Source organism: Camelus dromedarius, chromosome 1, assembly GCF_036321535.1.
Source record: "Camelus dromedarius isolate mCamDro1 chromosome 1, mCamDro1.pat, whole genome shotgun sequence".
Taxonomy (NCBI): Eukaryota; Metazoa; Chordata; class Mammalia; order Artiodactyla; family Camelidae; genus Camelus; species Camelus dromedarius.
In genome coordinates, this window is record NC_087436.1 from 109,045,420 (window position 1) to 109,068,215 (window position 22,796).

The 22,796-nt window shown below is 39.1% G+C and overlaps 1 protein-coding gene across 3 annotated transcripts in view; it reads right to left on the minus strand.

The window, feature by feature from the left end:
• The window catches only part of SLIT2 (slit guidance ligand 2), a 347,629-nt gene that overhangs the window by 56,217 nt on the left and 268,616 nt on the right, over positions 1-22,796 (minus strand). For all 3 annotated transcript variants that reach the window (XM_031436793.2, XM_064487795.1, XM_031436800.2), the window contains 11 exons: positions 21,869-22,019; positions 19,200-19,274; positions 17,597-17,740; positions 13,938-14,081; positions 12,239-12,405; positions 11,215-11,347; positions 8,039-8,107; positions 5,360-5,431; positions 4,803-4,874; positions 3,139-3,210; positions 98-261 (listed from right to left, as the gene is read on the minus strand). In XM_031436793.2, the coding sequence (XP_031292653.1) occupies positions 98-261; positions 3,139-3,210; positions 4,803-4,874; positions 5,360-5,431; positions 8,039-8,107; positions 11,215-11,347; positions 12,239-12,405; positions 13,938-14,081; positions 17,597-17,740; positions 19,200-19,274; positions 21,869-22,019 (1,263 nt within the window). The remainder of the gene's footprint in view (positions 1-97; positions 262-3,138; positions 3,211-4,802; positions 4,875-5,359; positions 5,432-8,038; positions 8,108-11,214; positions 11,348-12,238; positions 12,406-13,937; positions 14,082-17,596; positions 17,741-19,199; positions 19,275-21,868; positions 22,020-22,796) is intronic.

Here is a 22,796-nt window from a genome sequence, read left to right on the forward strand (position 1 = left end):
TGCCTTTGAAATCTAGCGGCATGCAGTTTTCTTTCTCTTCTTAAGAGTAGTATGATGGATTTTTATTTACAGAAGTACAAATGCTTAAAAGCCATACCTTGACATGTAAATTTTTTGGAGGGAGTTGTGAGCAATAGTTTATCTGCCATTTCTCCAGGACCAGCACAGCGAGCAATTCCGGGTTCTTTGTATTCCGACTTCACCCAGTCGGATAACCACTGCATGTTACAATCACAGTAAAGAGGGTTGGCTCCAATTGCTCTGGAAAACAACACCACAAAAGCACACACACACACGCACAAGTTCAGAAGGACTGTTATTTCCTAAGGGAACATAATTCAAAGTGATGCTCAGTAGAAAACGCCTATAGATTCATTGATAAAAATTTAGAAGAAAATAGAGACATTGTCGATTTCCCATTTTCCTGAATTCTGTGCAACTGCAATTTAGTGAGCTGTCACTAGAGTTAACACTCATCTGGTTTTACAAGGTCTCCTTGTATCTGCAGACAGGTTTATACGGGGTGTAGGCACACCCAAAATGTAGACTAACACGTCCTTCATTCACCAATGATTTACTGAGGACCCAATCATTATGCCAGGTGCTGGGGACCCAAATACAAATAATACATTATTTTTAGCCCCCAAAACTCCTTTGGCAAAGGAGATTAACATATACTCATACATACAAATAATTTTCATTAGAAGGGCTACAGTAGAAAAATTCACAAGATGATTGTGAAGAGAGGGTAACTTTTCTGGGAGACTGGTACTTTAAGAAGTCGGAACTTTTAGATACTTATATTCAAGTAGGTGGAAAAGGTTGGAAAGGATATTTCAGTGCAAAGGACCAGAACAAAGGCAAGAAGATAAGGAAGGGCATGAAATAATAAAAATGCACAAAGCTCGTTCCCCAGGGCTGATATGGAACGTCATTTGATGTCTGTCCCTTTAACATTTTTTCATTTCAGAGCTTTGGTTCCTACTCACACAGGCAGTTGTAGTGACAGGAAACGTCATCGAGATAATAGCATCTCTGCACCATTCTGGTATGCAGGAGCTGTGCTAAGCCATTAACATGAATTGACTCATTTTATCCTAAACAGAGACTCTATGAGGTCAATACTATTAAAAACCTATTTTACAGATTAGAAAACTGAGGCCAGATAAGTTTCCCAATGGGTTCACAAATTCACCAAGCTTGCGCACAAGTAGTATACGCATAAAGTAACATTTAAAAACTGATCAATTCTGATTTATAATTAACTTCAGATTAGTCATGTTTCTAGGTATAAAGTCTAAGCAAAATTAATCTTATTCTTTTATTAAGCGACTTTCAAAATATACTTGTAAAGCCGTAATACTTTATGCTGTAGCTATTTTAATCCCCAACTCTAGCTGAGAATTGGAGTGTAGTAAATGTCATGTTTCTATGCATGTCAGATTCGAAACTTTCTTCTAAATTAAAAATGAGGTTCTTGAGTCATTTGATCTCATCTCTACTGACAGTTGCTAAATCCTTACTATGCTAGGAGACAGCGTAAAAAAAGTGAACAGAGCAGAGCTCTCTGTGATCCAGGGGGTAAAAGACACATGAGATACATAACAAAACAGGACGCATGACAAAGAAGATTCGAACTGCTCCCACCTTGGGGCAGAGGGTCACATAAAGGACAATGTTACTTAGCTCAAGCAGCACCTTCCCTATGCGGCCTTCTCTGACCCTAACACTATCAGGATGCCATTCTCTGCCATGGCACCGCCGTCCTGTACCCCTGAGCTGGGGTCTCATTCACATGGGACCTCAGGCAAATGACTTCCATGAAGTTTGTAGAGAAGTGGCCCTGATGTCAACTTTGAGGCAGGTGTTGGGGCTCAGACTTGAAAAACTGGAGGTCTTGCCTCTAGGGACCTAAGAGTTTCATGGAAGGGATATTAATACTAAGTCCAAACAGTCAGATGGACAAAGCCGTATACTGACAGCACAGCCCCTACAAGGGAAAATTCAGATGGCACATGAGTGACTACTGGTTCCTAGCCTCTGCCCATCCCCTTCTCTCAATTTTCTAAACTTCGTATCTTCTTGGGGTTTGGAAGGTTTTGGAGAGGAGGGCAAATCCAAGAAAAAATATGGCCAGCAACCTCCTCTGGAGAACCGGGAGCCAACTGACACTGATATTTAAGCTGAAGCAGGTAACTGCTGCCAGGTGACGCGACACTCAGCCTGACCTAAGAAAGCCTTGGATTGTAGGGCTGTTCTCTGAACCTCCTTCCCCACTTGCCCATGGTCTTAACAGTACAACTAAGAAAATGGGAGAGCGGAATTTGACCCAGTGGAGGGTTCTGGACCTCATTATGATTTTATTGTACTTCCAAGAAATATGGAGGTACAAACGGCCTGCTATGAGAGAATGCAAAGGAAAAACATTTCACCCGATATGAGGATTTGGCTGTTCCCCTCTACCACACTAAATGCCTTAAACCTTGTCTAATTTATTTTTGCATGGTGCCATAGTCAATGCTGAGTCATATTTGCTAAAGAAATGAATCCACTTTGAGCAAAGCAGGATAGGCTTCCTGGAGCAGCGGATACTTGGGATGTGCCTTAGAAAAGCAGGGTTTGGCAAGATGGCATTGAAGGGGAGCTGATATTTAGAATTAGAGAGCACTAAGAGAAAAAGTGCAGGCTAGGAAGTTAGGGAGCCATGCTTGTAAGAAGAGACATTTTTATAAGCAAAGAGAACTCAGCTAATGGGCTGTTAGGGTCAGAAGGATAAATTAAGGCTATATTGCAGAGGCCGCCATATCTAAATTGAAAATATTTACATTTTCATTTCTTCTGTATAACGCAGGGAACTCTATTCAGTATTTTGTAATAATCTTTAATAAAAATATGAAAATGAATATATGTATATATTCATTTTGTATGTATATGTATATGTATGTATATTCATCACTGGGACATTGTGCTGTACACCAGAAATTGACACATTATAATTGACCATACTTCAATTAAAAAAAAAAGAAAAACTTTACGTTTTATTTAAAGATGGAACCAATCACATTTTATGATGTGACAATAAAAAAGGCGGCAGAGGATTGTTTGTTCTAAACCCACACTCATGAGCTAGATACTCACAGGTGTGACAATGCAGAAAGATCGTTGAAAGCACCTTCAGGCACAACAGAAATGTCATTTCCATGTAGAGAACTAAAAGCAAGAAAAAGCAAAATTAAATTTCCTATTATTTCAGGGAGTTCAGAAAAACCCCCATGCATATATGAAACTTTATAACAAACTTTTAAATCAGTGTAGAAAAGATGGTCTATTCAAGAAACAGTCTTTATACAAATGGATATCTATTTGGGAAAGCAGAAAGTTAGTACCTACCTCACATCATAAGCATAAAGTAAATTCTAGGTTGAAGAGTTAAATGTAAAAATAAAATTGAAAATGTATTAAAAGAAAATACAGCAGTGTTCCTTTTTATAAATGTGGGACATTAAGGGCTTTTAAAAGCACTACATTATAAAACTCAGAAACCATCATGGGAAAAAGTGATATATTTTTGACATTGTAAAATATATCCATAATATAAAAGATTACATATAAAGAACAGAATGGGAAATATTTGCAACATATGTAAGCTATAAGGATTAACTCCTTTGTAAAAAGACCTGTAAACTTGGAGTCAGGTGGGAGATGTATAAAGGCATGTATGTTAATGAGGAAAAGACAAAGTACACCGCAGAAAATGGGAAATAATGTGATCAGGCTCATAGAATAAGAAGCACAAATGCTCAATAAACAAATAAAATATTCTCAAATGCTCTAGTAATTGGAACTGCAAATTGAAACAGGAACAGAAAATAAAGTTCCATCTGTCATATGGCAAAAATGAAAGGACTGATAATATTCAATATTTGCAAGAGTGCTTTGAAATAGGTGCTGTATTAAAACAGCTGGTGGAAAATAAATTTGTAAATTGACAAAATCTTATTTGGGGAACAACAAGATGGTGACTTTGGTATTCTCCTAATGTGCCTGACAGTAAGATGGATGTGTAGAATGTTCACTCTAGCACTGCAGAGACAAAAAAAATCTAGAATCAAATCTAATGATAGTAAAGATGAAAGCTGGTTAAATAAGGTACGGTTCCTTCATTCTATGAAGTATTCTGTATCATTTAAGCAGTTGAGAAATATGATACAGATGGACTGGAAGAAGGCTAAACCATATTGTTAAATAAAATTAGTCAATGGCAGAACAAGAAAAACCCTATTTATGGTTTTTAAGTTATATAGCAGTGGGCATTCATATATCAATATATAAAACCAAGCACAGAATAAGGACCAGAAAAAAACATCAAACTGTTTAACTGTCAATTCTGGGGGAGAGGACTGGGATTGAGGATCATGTTTTATTTCATATAATTTTAGATAAATTGTGTATCGTAAAAATACGTTGGTGTATTATGTAATTTCTAGAGAAATTAAAATTTCCTCTTTTTCTTTCAAAATTACTTGGATCTATACAAAACTACGTCTTAATATCATATAGCAGCAAATTAATGACTACAGCAACAATGTGTTACAAAAGAGAAAAATATGTTCTCCAAGTAAAAGCTGTTGGGCAATGATACAGTAAAATGTAATTTTCCTATTTCCAAATCTGTAGCAACTCATAATACATACTACTGAAAATACCTGAAAATAAACACAAAGCAGTTAAATCATTAAAAAGACAGTCCAAAACCCAGATCCCCGAGAAAAGAAGTATTTTGTTAAACATAAGATGCTTACAGTAATCGAAGAGACTTCAATCCATCGAAGGTTCGAGGAGGAAGACATCTCAGACGGTTGTAACTAAGAATTCTGAAAGCACACATAAGCTGATTTGTTTTACTCAGGTATCCCCCAAATAGCCAAATGTCATTTAAAAAAATAAAGCAGTTAAGAAAAGGGTCATTATAGCATGTTATACACTGAGAATACTGACACATAACATTTCTGCATCTTTGTGTTGTTTCACTATTACAATGTATTTATTTCTAAATACATTCTAGAATGCTTCCTACCCCTGAGGACACGCTGATGTCTCAGCTGTGTCCTCTGTAAGATGACTTTCTCCAGAAGTCTATCTTAAAGATTTCTCTAAACCCCACCACAAATGTAAATTATTCTTTGTTTCTCTTATAGACCCCAACACTTTTTGTAGTATCTGTATTTGTTGGTTTACTTAAGTTTTATTCGTCTGTTTCTCCCAACACTATTAACATTCCTTGAGTGCAGAGACTGTCTTTTCTACTAGGACCGTCCAATGAACTGATGAATACTCAGGACCACACTTTCATACTCACAAGGTGAGGAGCTGGGTCATGTTGCTGAAGCTCTGATTAGACAGGGTGCTGATTCGGTTGTTACTTAAGTCTCTAAAAGAGAAAAAGAAAGACATGGAGTCTGCTGTTACCATGAGTCATTCTTAGAAAGGGAAGGTTCTTCTTGCTCACAGTCAAAGCAGCGCTAGGACTCAGCTTTCATCTGAAAGTAACACCACACTGGGCAGACTGCAGCCTTCTTCATGACTACTCACGCCCCCGCCTGCTGAAATTAGAAGCGACCAAGTGCTTTGGCTAGTGAAGTATGGGCATCAGTTCTGGTTTCACCTCAGAACAGAAGCTTTAGCGCGAGCTAATTCTGTCCCTCTCCTCCCTCCTCTGCAAGGCTCTTGATGTCCCACAGAGGTCCTGCCTGCTGCCTGGACCCCAGAGCAAAGACAGGCGGAGGCCACTCACAGCCGACACATTTATAGGTGAGAAATAAACCTCTGTTCTTGAAAGTTCCACCGATGGCACATACTTTTTCATTGACGCATACAAAGACTCAAACAGGGTAATGGAAAGAATCCCTTATTTAATTACGTTAACAACGCCGTCGTTAATAGTAACACCATGATTAAACACTTGGCCTATGGCAAAGTCACTAGCACGTAGTTGGTCCTCAGTAAATGTCTGTTCAATAAATAATAAGTAAATGAGAGAAATGTGGATTTTTTTTTAACCAATGCTAAATGGATATTTATAAGTGTACTTTGTACTACAGGTTGTAATTTATATTCAGTGAACTAATTTTTATTATATGTATTATATGTGTGAAATATATATGTAATATGGCATGCAATAATAATGTTATAAATATAATACTATAATATAATATATAATAACATGTAATGACATACATGTTTCGTATTTTGCTTTAGACAAAAGTTAGCGAATATATACATATACACACTCATGTAGTTACGGCAATGTGACACATATTAGTGAATATTCACTAAATTTTACCTAAAGCAAGATGCCAAATATATGACTAAAAGGAAGATTCATAAATAAATGGAACATCATGGGTTGTGATTTGGGTTCATTTATGTCTGTTGTGTATTTATGTTCACTATATTTTTTTCTGAAGCAAAATATGTGAATAAATGCAAGATACAGAAGAGCTGCTGAAGGTTATCCATTCCTTTATTAAAATACCAAAATGTCAGTAAAATGGACCAAAGAAATTGTGAAATGGTGGGGAAGTTAGAGCAGCTGAGCTGTACCATCCATCTTCTTAGCTGCTGAGGTACTCAAGCTAAATTTAAAAAATGAATAAATACATCAACGCTAGCAGAAATTACTTGCCTAGAGTTGTATGCTGAGTCACTGGTAAAATCATTTCTGGACCTACAGATTCTTTTTTCATTTCCAAACTGGTTTTAACTAATGACATGCTGTCCCACAAATGACCCAATGCTGCTAAAGTGACCCTTTGGAAATTGCAGCAATTTAATGGTTTATTTAACAGAACAAATGTATGTAATCAGTTCTTGCTGCTATTAAATAAACAACTAGGGGCAGAACAAGATTTTTTAGAGGATATTCTTTTTTCTTAACTTAGTCATTTGTCATTTAAACAGTCCTATATACTTCCCACAGAGGGTTTGATTTTCACACACATTTAAGAAAAACTGAAAATGCTCAACAGCATTTTAACTAACCTCCAAGTGCTTAGGGTAAAGTTTACAATGAGAAACATGACATTTTCTGTTACCTAGGTTTCCATTCACGAATTAGGCATAAACCCCCTTTTCTGGGAATACTAGAAATCTAAGACAGTCATATTTACTCTAAAATCAGATAGACTTAAAGACAAAGTATTTCCTTTCATATCCACTATTGCTGCTGATTTTTTTGTTTTGTGACAAGTTTCCTTGTTTACCAACAATGCTACTCTAAGAGTGACATTACATACAGTAAGATTCTATCGTTTTAAAAATACTGTGCACATAACCAGATTGAAATGAAATGTTTGCATGTTTAAATATAATCTAGTATCTACAAGTTAAAAACTGTAAAAAACTGCTTACATACATTAATGAAAGAAAGATGCTATGTTAGGAGGACATCAAAACAGACTGATAAAAACAACTCAATGTTTTGACATTTATACTCAGAATGTCAGCATCTTTGTCAAGTTTATTCACACACTACATATGCAAATATGGATTTTATAAAATTTTAATACTGGAATCCCTTTATTAATTCATGAATTATATAAGTGAATCAAGCCTAGTAAACTAGATTTCCAATACATTTTCAGTAAAGGTTTTACCATCTGCTATGTTTTGCTTAAAGTCAATAATAACATTGTTTCCCATCCTTCTTTCCTTGGATTCTCATAAAATCACCCATATTCATCCTCAATAGCATTCTCTAGCATACTGCATTTCTACAATTCTCCGATACTTAGACTTAATCATATTTACACTTCGAATAGAGGAGGGCCTTTTTCTAAGGCGCGCCCTTGTCTGACTGATATTCAATGAAGATGTAGCCAGTGATCCAGAACCTCAGTGAGCAAGAAAGGAGGCATCTAACTGAAATGGATTTGTATTACCTGAAAGGCTCGCTAAATCTTCTGCCCCTTGCTATCCCCACTTTCCTGAAACAGAATAAGAAGTCAAAGATGGAAAAATACAATTATACATTACTCACATAAGTGTTAGATGCTTGTAGTTGGAGAGTTCCTTAGGAACCAGTGTAAATTGGTTCCCATCCAGATACCTAAAAACAAGGAAACAATATTATCTTTTTGAAAGTTAACAGTTATGAATCATAAAATAATTGAATAATATATCAGTCAAATGGAAGCAAGGAAACACTTGGTAATTTTGGCCTTAAGATGTCATATTTTTAGCGAAGATTGCTATTTAAAAGAAGTAAAGGAAAAAAGACCACAGTTGCCCAAAAGAGTAGAATTCTTTTGTGGATTACTTAGGCTAAATTATAAAACCAAGGAGAAACTGATGAGTCAGTTCTTTGTGGTTTATCTAAGGAGGCAAGGCACATATCCAACCATTTGTGTGTCAGCAAGAAGGGTCATTCAATCAACCATACTTTTAGTCACCTTCAGTTCACTTGTGTTTATGTGGAAACAACACCACGCAATGCATTCACTATTGGCAGAAACTTGCTACCGCCGGCAAGAGTAATCTCTATCACCTTAATACGTATTAATACACTTGGTCAATAACAATGAACGGTTCAAACGATATACTTGGGAATTTTAATGTCATTAGATTTCAGTTTAAAAAAAATCTTAAAAATAGTTTTTACCCTTGTATATCTGCTTGGTGATATTAATTTTAGGAGAGTTCATAGAAAATCACAACATTTATCAAGCACACAAATATAGCAAATAGATGTAAAAATAATAATCAAATCACCCTATATAAGTAAAATTTCCCTTTCTGATTAGAGTCAGCAGAGTAATCAGAAAATAGAGACTTTGGGCTAACAAGCAAGACACAAAAATAAATGAGTTCTTAAAGTTATATCCATGATATCACAAAAAGAAAAGTAATTCCATCTCCTCCCAAGGCTGTCTTTCCCCGAATATAGATGATGAAGGGTAAAAATGTCTTTCAGTGACTTGGGGCGTCTGGTTACAGACGTGCCCACAAACAATGCTGTCACATCGGACACATGGCCCCTCCTGCCCAGCGTCGTGGACCATCTTCAGATCCAATTGGGGTTGAGGTTAGTACTTTTGCTAGATGTGGAAGTAGCTGAGAAACTGCATAAGATAACAATCTATTGCAAACATTTCAAAACGAGAAAAGTTATACAAAAGACACAAGTTATCAAAATATGTAAAAATATGTGATTTAAGAGTCAGGCTTTTGTTATGACTTCTTAACATCTATTCAAATTTTCTGACTTCACATTTCGACTCCTCTCGCTCCTTTCTTTTCTCTAGATAAGAATTTCTTGGTACCACTAGAGGGAAGCATAACCCCACATACTGCAGCACCTTTCCCTTTATTCCAGAAAACATCACATTGCAAAGCTAAAAAGATTCAGAATGTACTCTATGGATGCTTACATGTAAATCAATCGAAGAGGGGAATTATATGGAACTGATTAAAAATAATAGATACCATCTGTTCAAAATTGTCCACCACTACATACTTATTTGTGCCAAATTCTTTAATAATTTAATATATTATGCACATGGACATTTTCTAATACATGCATATATGTTACTGGAGAGAGGGATCCTGCTGACTTGGTATGGTTCTAAGAATAAGCTCTTGGGGAGGTAAAGCTAAAATTCACAAGAGATGAGCTAATATTTTCCTCTTCTCTGAGACATATTTTCTTTAGATAAAAGAATTACTTTGGAAAATTTGTAGAGGAATAGATTGAAGATTCCACTATCTGACAAATGAAACATGTAGATGGCACAGACAAATGAATCGAGAAGGTTCTCGGATGAATAAGGAAATTGAAAGATGTTCGAAATTATTTGCTGGGAATCAGGTAAAAAGACGAAGGCATGGGCCAAGAAGAAGGGATTTAGCATCAAAGATGATCTAAATGTTACACTGAGTATTACATTCTTGGCTGGGGTGTTCTTAGAGTCGATGTTTTGCATACAGAATACTCTACAGGCATCTAGCTTCCGACACTGAATGGAGGGTAATCTTCTGAAATAAATGCATATCAAAATGAGAATTAAGAATTTAACCACACACACATATAAAGCAGTGCTGATAGTTACCTAACAAGTGTGATTGGCAGCAAGAGAGAGAAACTGAGCACTTCACAACAGTTCAGAACCAAAAGGGAAGATCACATACTTTTTCTCTATTCAAGACCAAATTAGAATTTGTAAAACTGAGCATGATTTGCAAGTAAGTTCCTTGATAACTGAAGTGACCTCTTCTTGAACCTCACTGCCTGTGTTCCAGGTTGCCAAAAGTTTATCTAAGCGGCTCGTTCAGAACCCTTGTACAGTTGTGCATGAATTACAGGTACACGGCTTCATGACTTAGACATTTGATACATGGTTTCATGCAGTCAAAAAATAAACAGAGGCCAAACGACTCAGTGGTATATCAGGCATTTGTCCATGGTCCTCAGTGCACAGACAAAGGATCGGAAGGGAGCCTGCATGCTCTGACTTCATTCCACATGAAGCATGAGGCAGCTAAGGAAGTGTGCGTGGTGCTCAGTATCCCATATGTGTAAATTGGCCATGTAATTTGTGGTTAAATATCAGTTTTGAAAATGTTAGGGATAACTGGCCCCACATCCTTTACGACCTAAAGGACTCTGATTCAAGTCCAAAGGGCAATATCGCTTTTTAAAGGTAAAGATTATGTCAGCTTCTTCCACATCCTCCATATTTATGCATCCCTTGGGCTAAGATATTCTCCATGGTGACATGTGGTGAAGAATAATTAACCATATGAAACATCCCAGACACTGTAGATAAACTAAATATATAGCATTTCTCAAGGTGCACATGAGGGAACATTGCTCTTGTAGGGGAGGCCACGAGAAAAGGCTTATGGAGGTGAGTAAGGGCAGAGTGTGGGAGCTACCTCCGAGCTTACACCCTCCTCCCCGGAGTTGCACAGTGCACCTTAGCGTCCTAAAGGCCCTGAGAAATCCTACAGTGAAGAGAGAAACACAATCAGTACTTCCCAAGGGTACCTGAATTTGCTTTTACATTATTTGTTTAGGGTTTTACCTGATACTAATGAATGGATTAGAGAATGAATGTAACTTGTAAAAAGGACTCAAAAGATTTTTGTTTGGTCTCCATTTCCCTTGGCGTGTGAAACAGTAATCGTTCAGGAAGAGCAAAGACAAGCACTACTTACAATTCAGTGACGTCTCTTGGAATGCCTTTGGGCAAGACCTTCAGGCCTTTGTTGCTACATCGGACCACTGTGTCCAAGCAGGTACACTCCGTAGGACAGCGAGAGAGTGGGGAACAACTGTTGTCATCATTTCCTAAATTGCCAAAAGAGATACAGGAAAATGCAGATTTGTGGCTTGGGAGATGCTCGAAGGGCTTTTACACCTTTAGCTTAACCAACGCAAGAGTCTTGAGCCTAACTTACATACAGGGCATTCAGTATTCACAAACAGACACCACACGTTCTGGGTAGGACTGTTTTCAGACTGCCTAGGGCAGAAGTCCAAAACACAATTCCCTTTGTATTATCAATACAATTATAATGTTATGTTCTTTTTTGCCATTATTTATACAAATTATATTTTTATTTAGAATATGTAAATGTAAACTGAATTATGGAGACACTGTAAGGAGACAGACATGAAGAGACAAAGGGACAGATTACTTTAAAATGTTTAGCAAAAAGTGTAAGGGCCTCTCATGTTAAAATATAAGGCTCAAATGAGCCCTTCACTTACTGGCAACAATAACAGAACCCCCTGTACCCACATTACAGAGCTATTCTGAGAAGCAAGTGCGATGATATAGAGAGAGTATTAAAAAGTGAAAACTATTGTTTTTGTTAAGTTAACTAGAATTTCTATTTTAGAAATCAGTTGCTTTTATCATCTAAAGTGGCAGTTCCTAAAAGAGATGCTTAGAATAATAAAGAAAATTAAAACCAAAGCTGTATAAACAGTATCAGCCACAAGTTGGAAGATTTTCTAAAACACTCAGAAGCACACGTCAAGCAGAGTTAGGTGTGAAAGTACAGTCTGAGCAAGTAAGGGCCCTGCTGCTAAAACAAAACAAAACAACACAACAAAGCAAAAAATGCACAATAACTATCTATTGCCTGAACTGTGATATCCTGTCTAGCAGCACCCACAGCATCAGAACAGTCACCGCAGGGTCTGGTCACCAGCCATCTGGCCAGGCTTTCTTACCATCATCGCACGTGAAGTCTTGGATGGCAACATCCTGGATGGGGATCTCTTTGAGAAAGTAGGGTTTCTGACATCGAGGATTTCCCGTTACAATTCTTTTCTTCCTGAGCCATTCTCCCAACCAAGCCAGGTAGCAGTTACAGTTAAAAGGATTGGCCAAGAGGTTTCTAAGCACCATATGCAAACAATGCAGAGTTGAGTTTAGGGGTTTGTGTTCCCACTTCTCAAAACCCCATGCTACCATGTTCCCACACCATACCTGTTGGAATGATTCCTTCTTTGTCTTTGTATTCACCCCACCTCCTATCCATTCACCCCACCTCCGATCCATGATCAGTCACACACAATTGGGATGCATTCTTTGGCTACAGTATTTATGTTTGGAACTTAAAAAATAAAATTTTCATACAAGAATTCTTCAAATAATTTCATATGAAAAATAAATTGAAGGCGGTAATTCAGGGTTGGTGCCGTGGATCCTGACAGATACCTCATTTAGAGATCATTTAAATGTGTCAGAGATCTGACTTGCTGTCAAACTTCCCTACACTGATAATGCAGTAATTTAATATAAAGATGAAGGCTGATTACCTTATATTATTGAGTTTAACCTGACAACAGCTATTTCATTAATTTGTCATTTCAAGATTTCCATCTCTTATTTGCTCCAGAGAATAGGTTTCCCATCTAAACTGACAGCTGAGTTGATTAAATGCCAGTTATAAAAATGAATTTACTTCTCCAAATCTCAATACTTTTGGCATCTCACCACTTCAGCACAAACCTATCGACAATTCCATTATTTATAAACATGCCATCTTTAATATGCACAAATTAGTCACTCGATGTAAAATGTCACATTTTATGTGGAAAGAGGGTTAAGTACTTTACTGATGGATGGATGCTTCCTTCCCATTATTTCTTCAGGGACTTCAGCTATGTTGAACATGACTTTTTCCCCCTTCTAACTACCTTTTCCATTATATTAGTATATTTAGATGCCGCCATTACCAGAAAATCATATGAGTTATAAGATTCACCATTTCAAACACTGCTTTTTAGATACTGACAAACAAAGGGCCTGAAATACTTGGAGAGTTTGTTTGTTGACACTTTCTGAATTCTGTCCGTAGACTTAACAAATATTCTTTATTGTCCAGCAGTTTACATAAAACGTCCTCTTGGATGAGCTCAGCCTGTTTCTTTAATACCTTCCTAAATATCATAGTAAATGCCCTCTAGTGAGCTTTTATTGTTGGTCTGGTCATCCTGATACATCTCCTGTCATTGCGAATGATCCTTCTGAGCACAGTTGGTTGGCAATAACCCTATCAACTCTGTTTTTTTATGATACTTATGCTGCAAAGACTCCAATGGAAAAACACTGGGGAAAATCTACAACATTTCTTTTATTTACAACTCAATCAAATTACAATAAGATTAGCATGTATAAATTAAGCCACATCACATTATTCTAAGAAATAATTGATGGAAAAAACACTGTAACTTTAATATAGGATGGTAGGCAATATTTTTAGGAAAAAATTTAAGGCAGTTTAACATGAACGAATTTGTCCTTTAAAAAAAAAACCCTAAGTCCTTGATCACATTTTTATGAAATGCTTAGTAATGTATTAAAATGTTATCAATAAAAAGTAACAAATATAATGAATAAATAAAGACTATTTCTCATACTTACAGAGTAGATAAAGAATGGAGAGTATCAAAAGCCCCTGGTGCAATCGTCGTAATTTGATTATCGTATAAAGAAAGCAGACGCACAGAACTGAGTCCTATGAAACTGTCGTTCCCTACACAGCTTATGCGATTACTCCTTAACATCCTGAGGGGAAAAAATACAAGGTCGTTACAGAAAAAGCACCAGGCAATCCATTTGCCTAGCTAAAGACCAAACCCCTCTTTGCCAACGTGTAGCTTTCATTTTTCTAATTTTGGAATGTTCTCTTGTCATTAGGATTGGCTGTGATATGTACAGTCACCCCTGGGTGTCCCTGGGGGATTGATTGCAGGTACCAAAACCCACAGGGCCTCCAGATGTGCGGTTCCACATTCACCGCGGATGTGCGAATGCAGGGCCCTCAGATATGGAGAACGGGCTGTTTTGAGAACCTTGTGCAAGATAAGATGCTTAGAGTTGTCAATGATGATGCTCAGTTACAAAAACTCATGAGCCTCAGCATGAATTTCCAACCCCATCTAAGGAGGGTAGAACGTTTCCTTTGATGCTACAATTCTGTCTGCATGATGACATAGTGTAACTAACTCACCTACAGCTCCCTAAGCCCTTGAAGCCCTGTGATTTATGTATTCATGGTAGCATTACATTTGCTGCTGAACAGAAAGGAGGCAGAAAAGAATCAATAGTCACCACAGATGAAGAATTGAGGGCGTCTCAGGGACTTACAGCCAAGTTAACGTCAACACGGGACAGGGGAGCCAAACCTGACTGACCTTCTCAAAGTCTGCACAAATTATTTTATTTGTTTTGAGTTTAGAACTTAGACGGAGGCAATAGTTAAGAGATCCCAGGTGTTCAGGATGAAGTTTAAATAGGCTTCTCTTGAAAAAATTCTGACTTTTTTTTTTTGTTTAGTCATTGCCATTAATAGGATTAACACGTTTGTCATTTCCTCATCGTTGCTAAACTTCTGGCTGGTTCTCAGTTTTTTCCCCGATCTGTTTATTTGTGGGGCTTAGAAAAGGCACAGAAAGCTTCTTAAAATCCCGTATAAAAATGGATAATTGGCATGCATTTTATTCAGAATTGCTGAAAAGTCATTATTTTCCTTAATTCTTCTAGACGTGGGTTGACCATACTCCTGGAAGAATGCAACAATAACAAAGTGTTCCTTCAAAATTCTACACTGCCCTTTCATAAATAAGAAATCTCAGCTTTTGCGTTCTGCGAAGTCACAGATAACAAGAAAGGATGACGCCCTCCTTATCATGGCATCGTTTTACCTTGGGAAACCAACGCACAACAGAAAAATTTTCCTATCAGCCTTAGCCCTTGCCATAAATAATTCAGAACATTTGGTCTTAATCTTGTTGGAGTCACAGACTCCTGAAAGAAGTTGAAAAAAAGCTTTGCTTTCTGTCGCTGGAAAAATCCATAAGCACACATATGTACCACATTTTGCCTGCAAATGCTGGGGCTTCAAAGACCGACTGCAATGTGTACAGGAACCCCTGAGAGGTTTACGAGTCCTAAAGGGTTGAGAGGTCCACAGGCAGTGAGGGGTTCTTGTCAACATCTTTAGAGATCCAAGCTGAAAGATACCACTTAGGGCAATAGCTGCGTCCCAGTAAAGCTGCTGCAGGCCTTTCGATGTCCCCAGCTTCGCCCTAAATGCTCTCTGAAGCTGCACGTGGCACTAGGATTAAGGAGAGAGCCCGTGGGTGCCTGTCTCAGGTGCTGAAAACAGAAGAGGTACAAAAACACTGCTAGAAATATAATGAGGCAGAAAGCTGAATTTAGAGAACTTGTCTCAGGGAGAGCCTTGCGAATGGACCTAGTCAGAAAAAAATACTTTGATAAACTCTTCGGGGCAGTGCCAGGGACAGAGCTGGGCCCCCCTGAAATTCGTATGTTGAAGTGCTTGGCCCCACTGTGGGTGCATTTGGAGATGGATCCTGGGGGGAGGTAGCGGTGGTGAAATGAGGCCCTGATCTCACAGGACGGGTGTCCCCAGACGAAGGGACCCCGAGCTCTCTTCTCCCGCACACGGAGGAGAGGCCATGTAAGGCCACGGCCAGCAGCAGGCCAGCTACAAGCCAGGAAAAGCATCCTCACAGCACCAGCCCTCTCAGCGCCCTCATCTTGGATGTCTAGTCTCCAGAAAAGTGAGCTCACATGTGGCTGCTGTTCAAGTCACCCGGCCTGGGGTCTGCTGCCGTGGCAGCTCAAGGCTGACTAATGCGGGCAGTTACAGGCCCACCCTCCCCCTCCCTGGACATACTCTGCCCCTCAAGGAGAAGGTTCTAGCAGCAACAGTCACTCAGCTCCTCGCTAAGAAGACAGGCTTCCCTTTGTTGCAGGATTTCTGTTTTGCTGAGCCTGGGGGAGGGGAACGGGGGCAGGAGTAGATGTCACCGCCTGTGGTGTGTCTCCTCTGCTCTCCTTCCACACACTCCTGTCTCCTCAACACAGAGACTGAAGGAATACTCGCATTGCATGTTGCATTTTGAAGGGACTCCGAGTTGGCCCGTGGGAGGGGTCAGCAGGCTGCAGGCTGGCTGTGTGGGATGGTCAGGCTCCAGGCTACCCTGCGAGGCTCAGGGAACACCTGCCCACTTTCCTGTGCAGAGGTGTGCGAGCAGGATGGGAATCTGGGATGCCATGGGCACAGCCACGTGGGCTGGGGCAACGCCGTCTCACTCCACATCTATAAAGGGCGGGCAGTGGGTTTCCTCGGCTATTGGTCCCCTGGGCGTGGCTCTCGGTGGCTGCACGGGGCAGGGTGAGGGTCTGGGGGGACGGCGGAACATGGCCTCTCTCCACTGCAATCTCTGCTTCTCTTCCAAAGGCTTCAGAGTTTCATCTGTGTCTCTTCTAATTTTTAGGCCACCACTTTTGTTAAACTTAATAATATGCCTTAGAGATTATAAAAACCACATATACACACGGCAGAACATTCCAGATGTTGTCCTTACTAGTCAAGCCAAGCCCCTCCTTCCTTGGCCAGCAACCTTTTGGAAACATACAGAACTTCGTTTTCCCAACCTCCTCACCCCTGAGTAAGTAAACATACTCTTAGCATGTTTTCTTCAAAGCTGATAGTTAACAGCTCTACCACCGGCCAGCTTCTCTCTTTTTTCACTAAGACCTTGCAGGGGCAGACAAAAGCAGTCAGTCTCCAGATAGGCTGGGGGTAGAGGGGGGTCTGAAGCTAGCGACCTTGGGCCAAGAGGGAGTATTGGACAGAGGTATTTGAGAAAAAGGGGAGAGAATGATCATTCTGAGGAAGAACAGGGCAGCCAGAGCTGGACAAGCACTGGAGCAAAGATGGTATTTTTTTGTTGAGGAATCAACAGACAGGAGGCTCCTTTGATTATTTGTAAGCAACATACTGAAGTCAGAGGTATGGGAGCAATGGTTGTTTCCATAAAACGTGTGTGCGTGTGCGTGTGTCTGTATGCATGTGTGTGTGTGTGTGTGTGAGAGAGAGGGAGAGGGAGGGAGGGATGGAGGGAGACAGAGAAGACACAGAGAAAGACTGATGGGAACAGAGACAGAGACGGAGGGGGTGATGAAGAAGAGTAGGAGCCACCCCCCCAAGAATATAATAACCTCTGAATTACAACCCTGCGGCGCAACTCTATGCAAAGAATACTTACAAAGTTTTGAGGCTTTCCAATCCCTTGAACATTTTATGCTGAACATTTTCCAGACGATTACTTGTGAGAAGTATTTCGTTTACACCAGATGCTCCTTCAAACGCTCCCTCTTCAATGTCTGTGATCTTATTGTTGCTAAAGTTTCTAAATAAAAATGGTTGAAACAAATATGTGAAACAATTTCTTTCTAAGAGTGAGGGCACTGAGACAACACGCTTCATCATTGTCTTCTACTGAGCAGAAGTCTTCCCGAAGCTCCACGCTCCCTCCTGCCTGGCATGCCCAAGGCTCTGAAAAGCCCCTACCTTCTGATTCCATCACGCTGAAGTGGTAATCACACAAAGGGGTGACATCTAGGCTGAAAAACTACCAGACCAATCAGTGTCAAAATAATCTGCAAGGGTCTCTGGACCCTCGAGGTCAGGTCTTGAGTTGTGTAAACTTTTCTGTTTTCCACAGCACTAAATAAGAAACTTTCCCAGGAAATGCCCCTGATTAAAAGTGTTGAATGAATTAATGACTCAAAGAAGGCAACTGGGTGGAGAAAAGAAGGAAGGGCTCAAATGTACTGGGGTGTAGACAGCATCAGAAATGTATCTGAATACGGGATTGTTCCCAGTGAAACTTCTCATGTAATAATGTATCAGAACCACCAACTTAATCGTCAGGAATCTGCATGATTTGAAATACTACAATGCCTGCGCAGAGGGTAAGAACACCCAATAGAGCTAACACCTTCCCATAGGTTCTATCTTCCTCTTTCTCAAGGCTCACTCCGAGACCAGGGATGCCCAAGAACAGGAATCATTTTTATGTATCATTTGAGTCCTTTCAGAGCATTGCACATGTCAGCTGCTCAGCGCACATTACAATACACAACACGCACTGCCACTCACAGTCTATGTGACTGGGGGCCCGTTACCCAAGCAAAACACAGGCATCATGGAGGAACACCCCCCTCCTCCTTCTGATGTGTCCTGTGATGTGGAGGGTGTCTCTTGGGCTCCACACTCACGGCCTCTGTCCTGTCCCTCCTTCCATCCTCCCCAGGGGGGTGGATTACTGCCTGCGTATGGTTGAAGCTGCTGAGCTTAATAAACTTATTTTACGCTATGAGCCGCGGCACGTGGAGTACACAGATGAGCTATCAAGCCAGTTTACCAATCATTCATTTCGACTATCTTCTAATGAAAGTTTAATGAAGCAAAAAGCCAAACGGTTGACATGAATGTGCTGAAGGAGAAATCGCAGTATGGTTTGGGGAATAGAAAAGGAAGTTACAAAACATCACGGAACTCATCTCCAGCGCGCTTAGATGGCTGGACTCCTGCTGTGGCCGCAGAGCAGGCCAGCTGTCTGAGCTAAAGTAACATGCTAGGATTCTGCTATGTGCAACGTGGTTGGCATCGCTGGACTGCCTAGACAAGACGCAATTCCTTAGCTTCCTCTCAGAGTTTACCCTACATTCATGTCACAGGTGGTATGGGGATTTCTCTGGCTCTTTTATATTTCCCAATTTCCAAAGAAGTCGAAATAAAGCTGCAAAAGGATAAGAAAACACAACACTACAGAAATTTTAAAAGATGCCTAGTATACGGCTTACATTTTACGCAACTGAGGAAGTTTCTTGAAGATCCCTGTAGCTTCCAACACTGTAAATTCATTACTATTGAGGCGCCTAGGGGCAAAAAGAAACAGAAAAGTTTCATTCCCAACAGTCAGGAAGAGATTAGACTTTATTTCTTGTACAGAATTATAACATTATTTAATGATTATCCTAGAGCAAAATATTGGACACGTATCAGAAAATTTGTGGGAAGTATTGATTTTTTTCCCATTTGTCCCACATTTTAATGATCAAAATAAAAACATATGAAGAAGCACATAGTAAAGAAAACCAATAATCAAAAATCAAAACTCCCATTCGGTAATCTGCAGAGCAGTTTCTCACACTTTTCTTTTTCACTATTTCCCCTTCCCCCAAAAGCACTGTAGACTGTTTTTCTAGTCACTTGCTTCACAAATATTTTTATTAATAGCTTTATTGATACACATTTTACACACCATAAAGTTTATCCTTTAAAGCATACAATTCAGTGGTTTTTAGAATATTCACAAACTGGTGCCATCATCTTTGCCTCTCAATTCCAGAACTCCTAATTCATCACTCAGAAAAAGAAACCTTATACCCATCCACAGTCATTCTCAATTTGCTGTCCCCCCTGCCTCAGTCCTTGGCAGCCATGAAATTACTCTCTGCCTCCATGGATTTTCCTATTCTGAACATTTCACATAAATGGAATCATACAAGATGTGGCTTTCCCGGTCAGGCTTTTTTCACTTCACCTCATGTTTACAAGGCTCTTCCACCTTCAGCATGTATCAGTGCTTCTCCCATTTCATGGCCAGATTATATTCAGTGGTATAGACCTATCATAGCGGATGGATATTTGAGGTGCTTCCACTTCTTGATTATTATAAATAATGCTTCTAGGAACACTGGTGTATAAGATTTTGTGTGGATATATGTTTTCAGTTCCTTTGGATATATTCATAGGTGTGAAATTGTTGCTTCACATGCTAAATCTGTGTTGAACTCCTTGAGGAAGAGCCAAACTATTTTTCAAAAGGACTGCACCATTTCACATTTCCACCAGCAATGTATGATGGGGTCAATTTCTCTTACCTGTTACTGTCTTTCTTTTTAAGCCATCCTAGTGGGTGTGAAGAGCTACCTCACTGTGGTTTTGATTTGCATTTTCCTCATGCCTGTTGATACTGAGTATTTTTTCACGTGCTTATTGGCCATTTGCATATCGTCTTTGGAGAAATGTCTATACAAATCATTTGACCCCTTTTTAATTGGGTAAGCACATTTTACTTGTTGAGTTCTAAGAGCTCTTTATATATTCTGGCTATAGGTCCCTTATCATATATATGTTTTGCAAATATTCTCTTTCCAGTACTGATTTTTAAACATAAAATGTAAAAAGAAAGTCTTAATTTCTGAAAACACACACAACCTTTGCTGAAGATAATTTAGATATAGTTTCTAAATTCTTGATTGACGAGTACACTTACTTGAAGTGTTCTCATGCTGGAAGATAGAATTTGAATTACTGTCTGTGGTATTATTGGAAATAAGTGTAACTCCCTTCATGACAATAAATACAGAGTTCAGGGCTTCTGCTGCATGGTCTCTATGCATTTTTGAAGTCCTGGACCTGTGAAATAGCTTCATCAACTAACAGAAATGTAAAAAAGCATCAGGGTAACCACTAGGTAGTTACTTTCTGTCATCTTTTTGAGACCATTATATTATTTTTAATTATTCAAATTGCTTAAAATTCATTAAATGACAAGCATGAGTACAGGCCCTCTGGGAGATAAACCATAAAACACCATCCCTGTCATCAAGGGGCCATAATCTAGTTGAAGACGAAAGAATGATACATGCATAAAAAGGCAACCAACTCTGCAAAGCAGTTAATGACAAATTCCAGATGGTGCTACATATAAACATTGCTAAGATGTTCCGAAAATGATGGGATTTTACTAGGTTTTTCTTGGATTTTTAGAAACACTAACATTAAAGGTTGTACTTTTATAAATAAAGTCAGTAAAGGCTGACCAAACATGGGCACAGAACCTGTAAATGATTCAATAAACATACTTTAGAACCACATACGTGCTACACCCTATGTTAGTGTTATAAATATAAATCTGATCACACTCTGTCTTTCCAGCTTTTCCTGCTGTGATATTCACTGTTCAGGAAAAAACTATCCTTTGTGATTAATACTTGATAATCATGGAATCCTTCCACTCGTGATTCAGTAAAGTCATAAAGCTGATGAAAAAGGACTCTGAATTCCTAATGAATGGAAATTCAAAATGGTGACTCCCAAACTAATTTATCTGGTTGCTGGAGAGACTAAATACATTCAAAAGCTATTAAGTGCTTAGAAATGGCTTTGGGCCTAAGTAATACCCAATAAATAGATAACAAGTGAGTACCAGTATTATTAGCATTATTAAGTGCTAACTGAATTTTTGAAAGGTGAATTCATTTCTGTCTTTGTATCTTGGGCCAGAAAGATGAAATAAGATGGCCTTTAATATACACACTTGCATAAAGAAGGGTTAGGCCAATGCAGGTTAATTAAAATTGATGTAATTATTGAGAATCAAAAGGTAAGACAAAAAATTCCAATGCTTTGATGCTTTCATCCCCTCCCTCCCAACCCGGGTGTTGCTGGGAGGGGAACTCACAGCTCTGCGGTGTACTGGGGAATGTGGTCCGGAATCTTGGTGAGTTTTTGATTGGAGCAATCTACCGTGGTCCCTTCACAGCGACATTTTTCCGGGCAAGCCAAGTCGGCAAAGCAGTCTCCACTTAATTTTGATCGGTAGTCTTCTGTACCTATTGAGGAGTCAAGCCACAGAAGATGACGGTGAGTCTGGAGGTTAGAATATTGGTCACTTTGTAGGAAGAGAAAGTAAGATAACTAGAGATTATGTAGCAGGGAGACAACTTGGGGGGTTCTGGTCAATGGATGCCAGGAGAGGGTTAAAACAAGGGCTTGGGATTTGCTGGAAAAAAGAGTAACCAGATTCACAGGACAGGAAAACATTAACAGAGTTGAGCTTTTCACAGCTGTACTTTCTGCTGATCCAGTTATGAGCCATTCTAGCCTATTTGACAGCTAATCACACAATGGCTATTCATCGTTACGGAGTTTATTTTTTCTCTGAGTCAAGAATTTAAAATGTATCCAGTAATAAACAGATGCCTATATATCATTGTAAATTAGGGCTTTCGAGGCAAATAGATGGACTCAGGTTTTTAAATTTTCTATGGTCTTTCATTATTCTCTCCCTCTCACATAATCTTCGGAAATGCTTAAAAAGCCCTCTTTTTTTTTTTTTTTCATTTTGATTTTATCAAAAGAGACAAGTAAATCCTGATTTAAGCCTCAGCAGCTTGTCATGCTGTAGAAAGCTGCGTGACGTTCCATGGTGCTTGACGGAACCATGTTTTACTTATACCTGGCAACCACATGGTTAGATCAAGCACAACAGAAAATCTCGCTACATAATCACTACACCATCCACTAGGCCAAGGGTAAGACCAAAAGGAGAGATGAAGGGAAGCAGGAGAAAAGCTACAGACGTTCTGGAAACGTAATACTGTTTACAT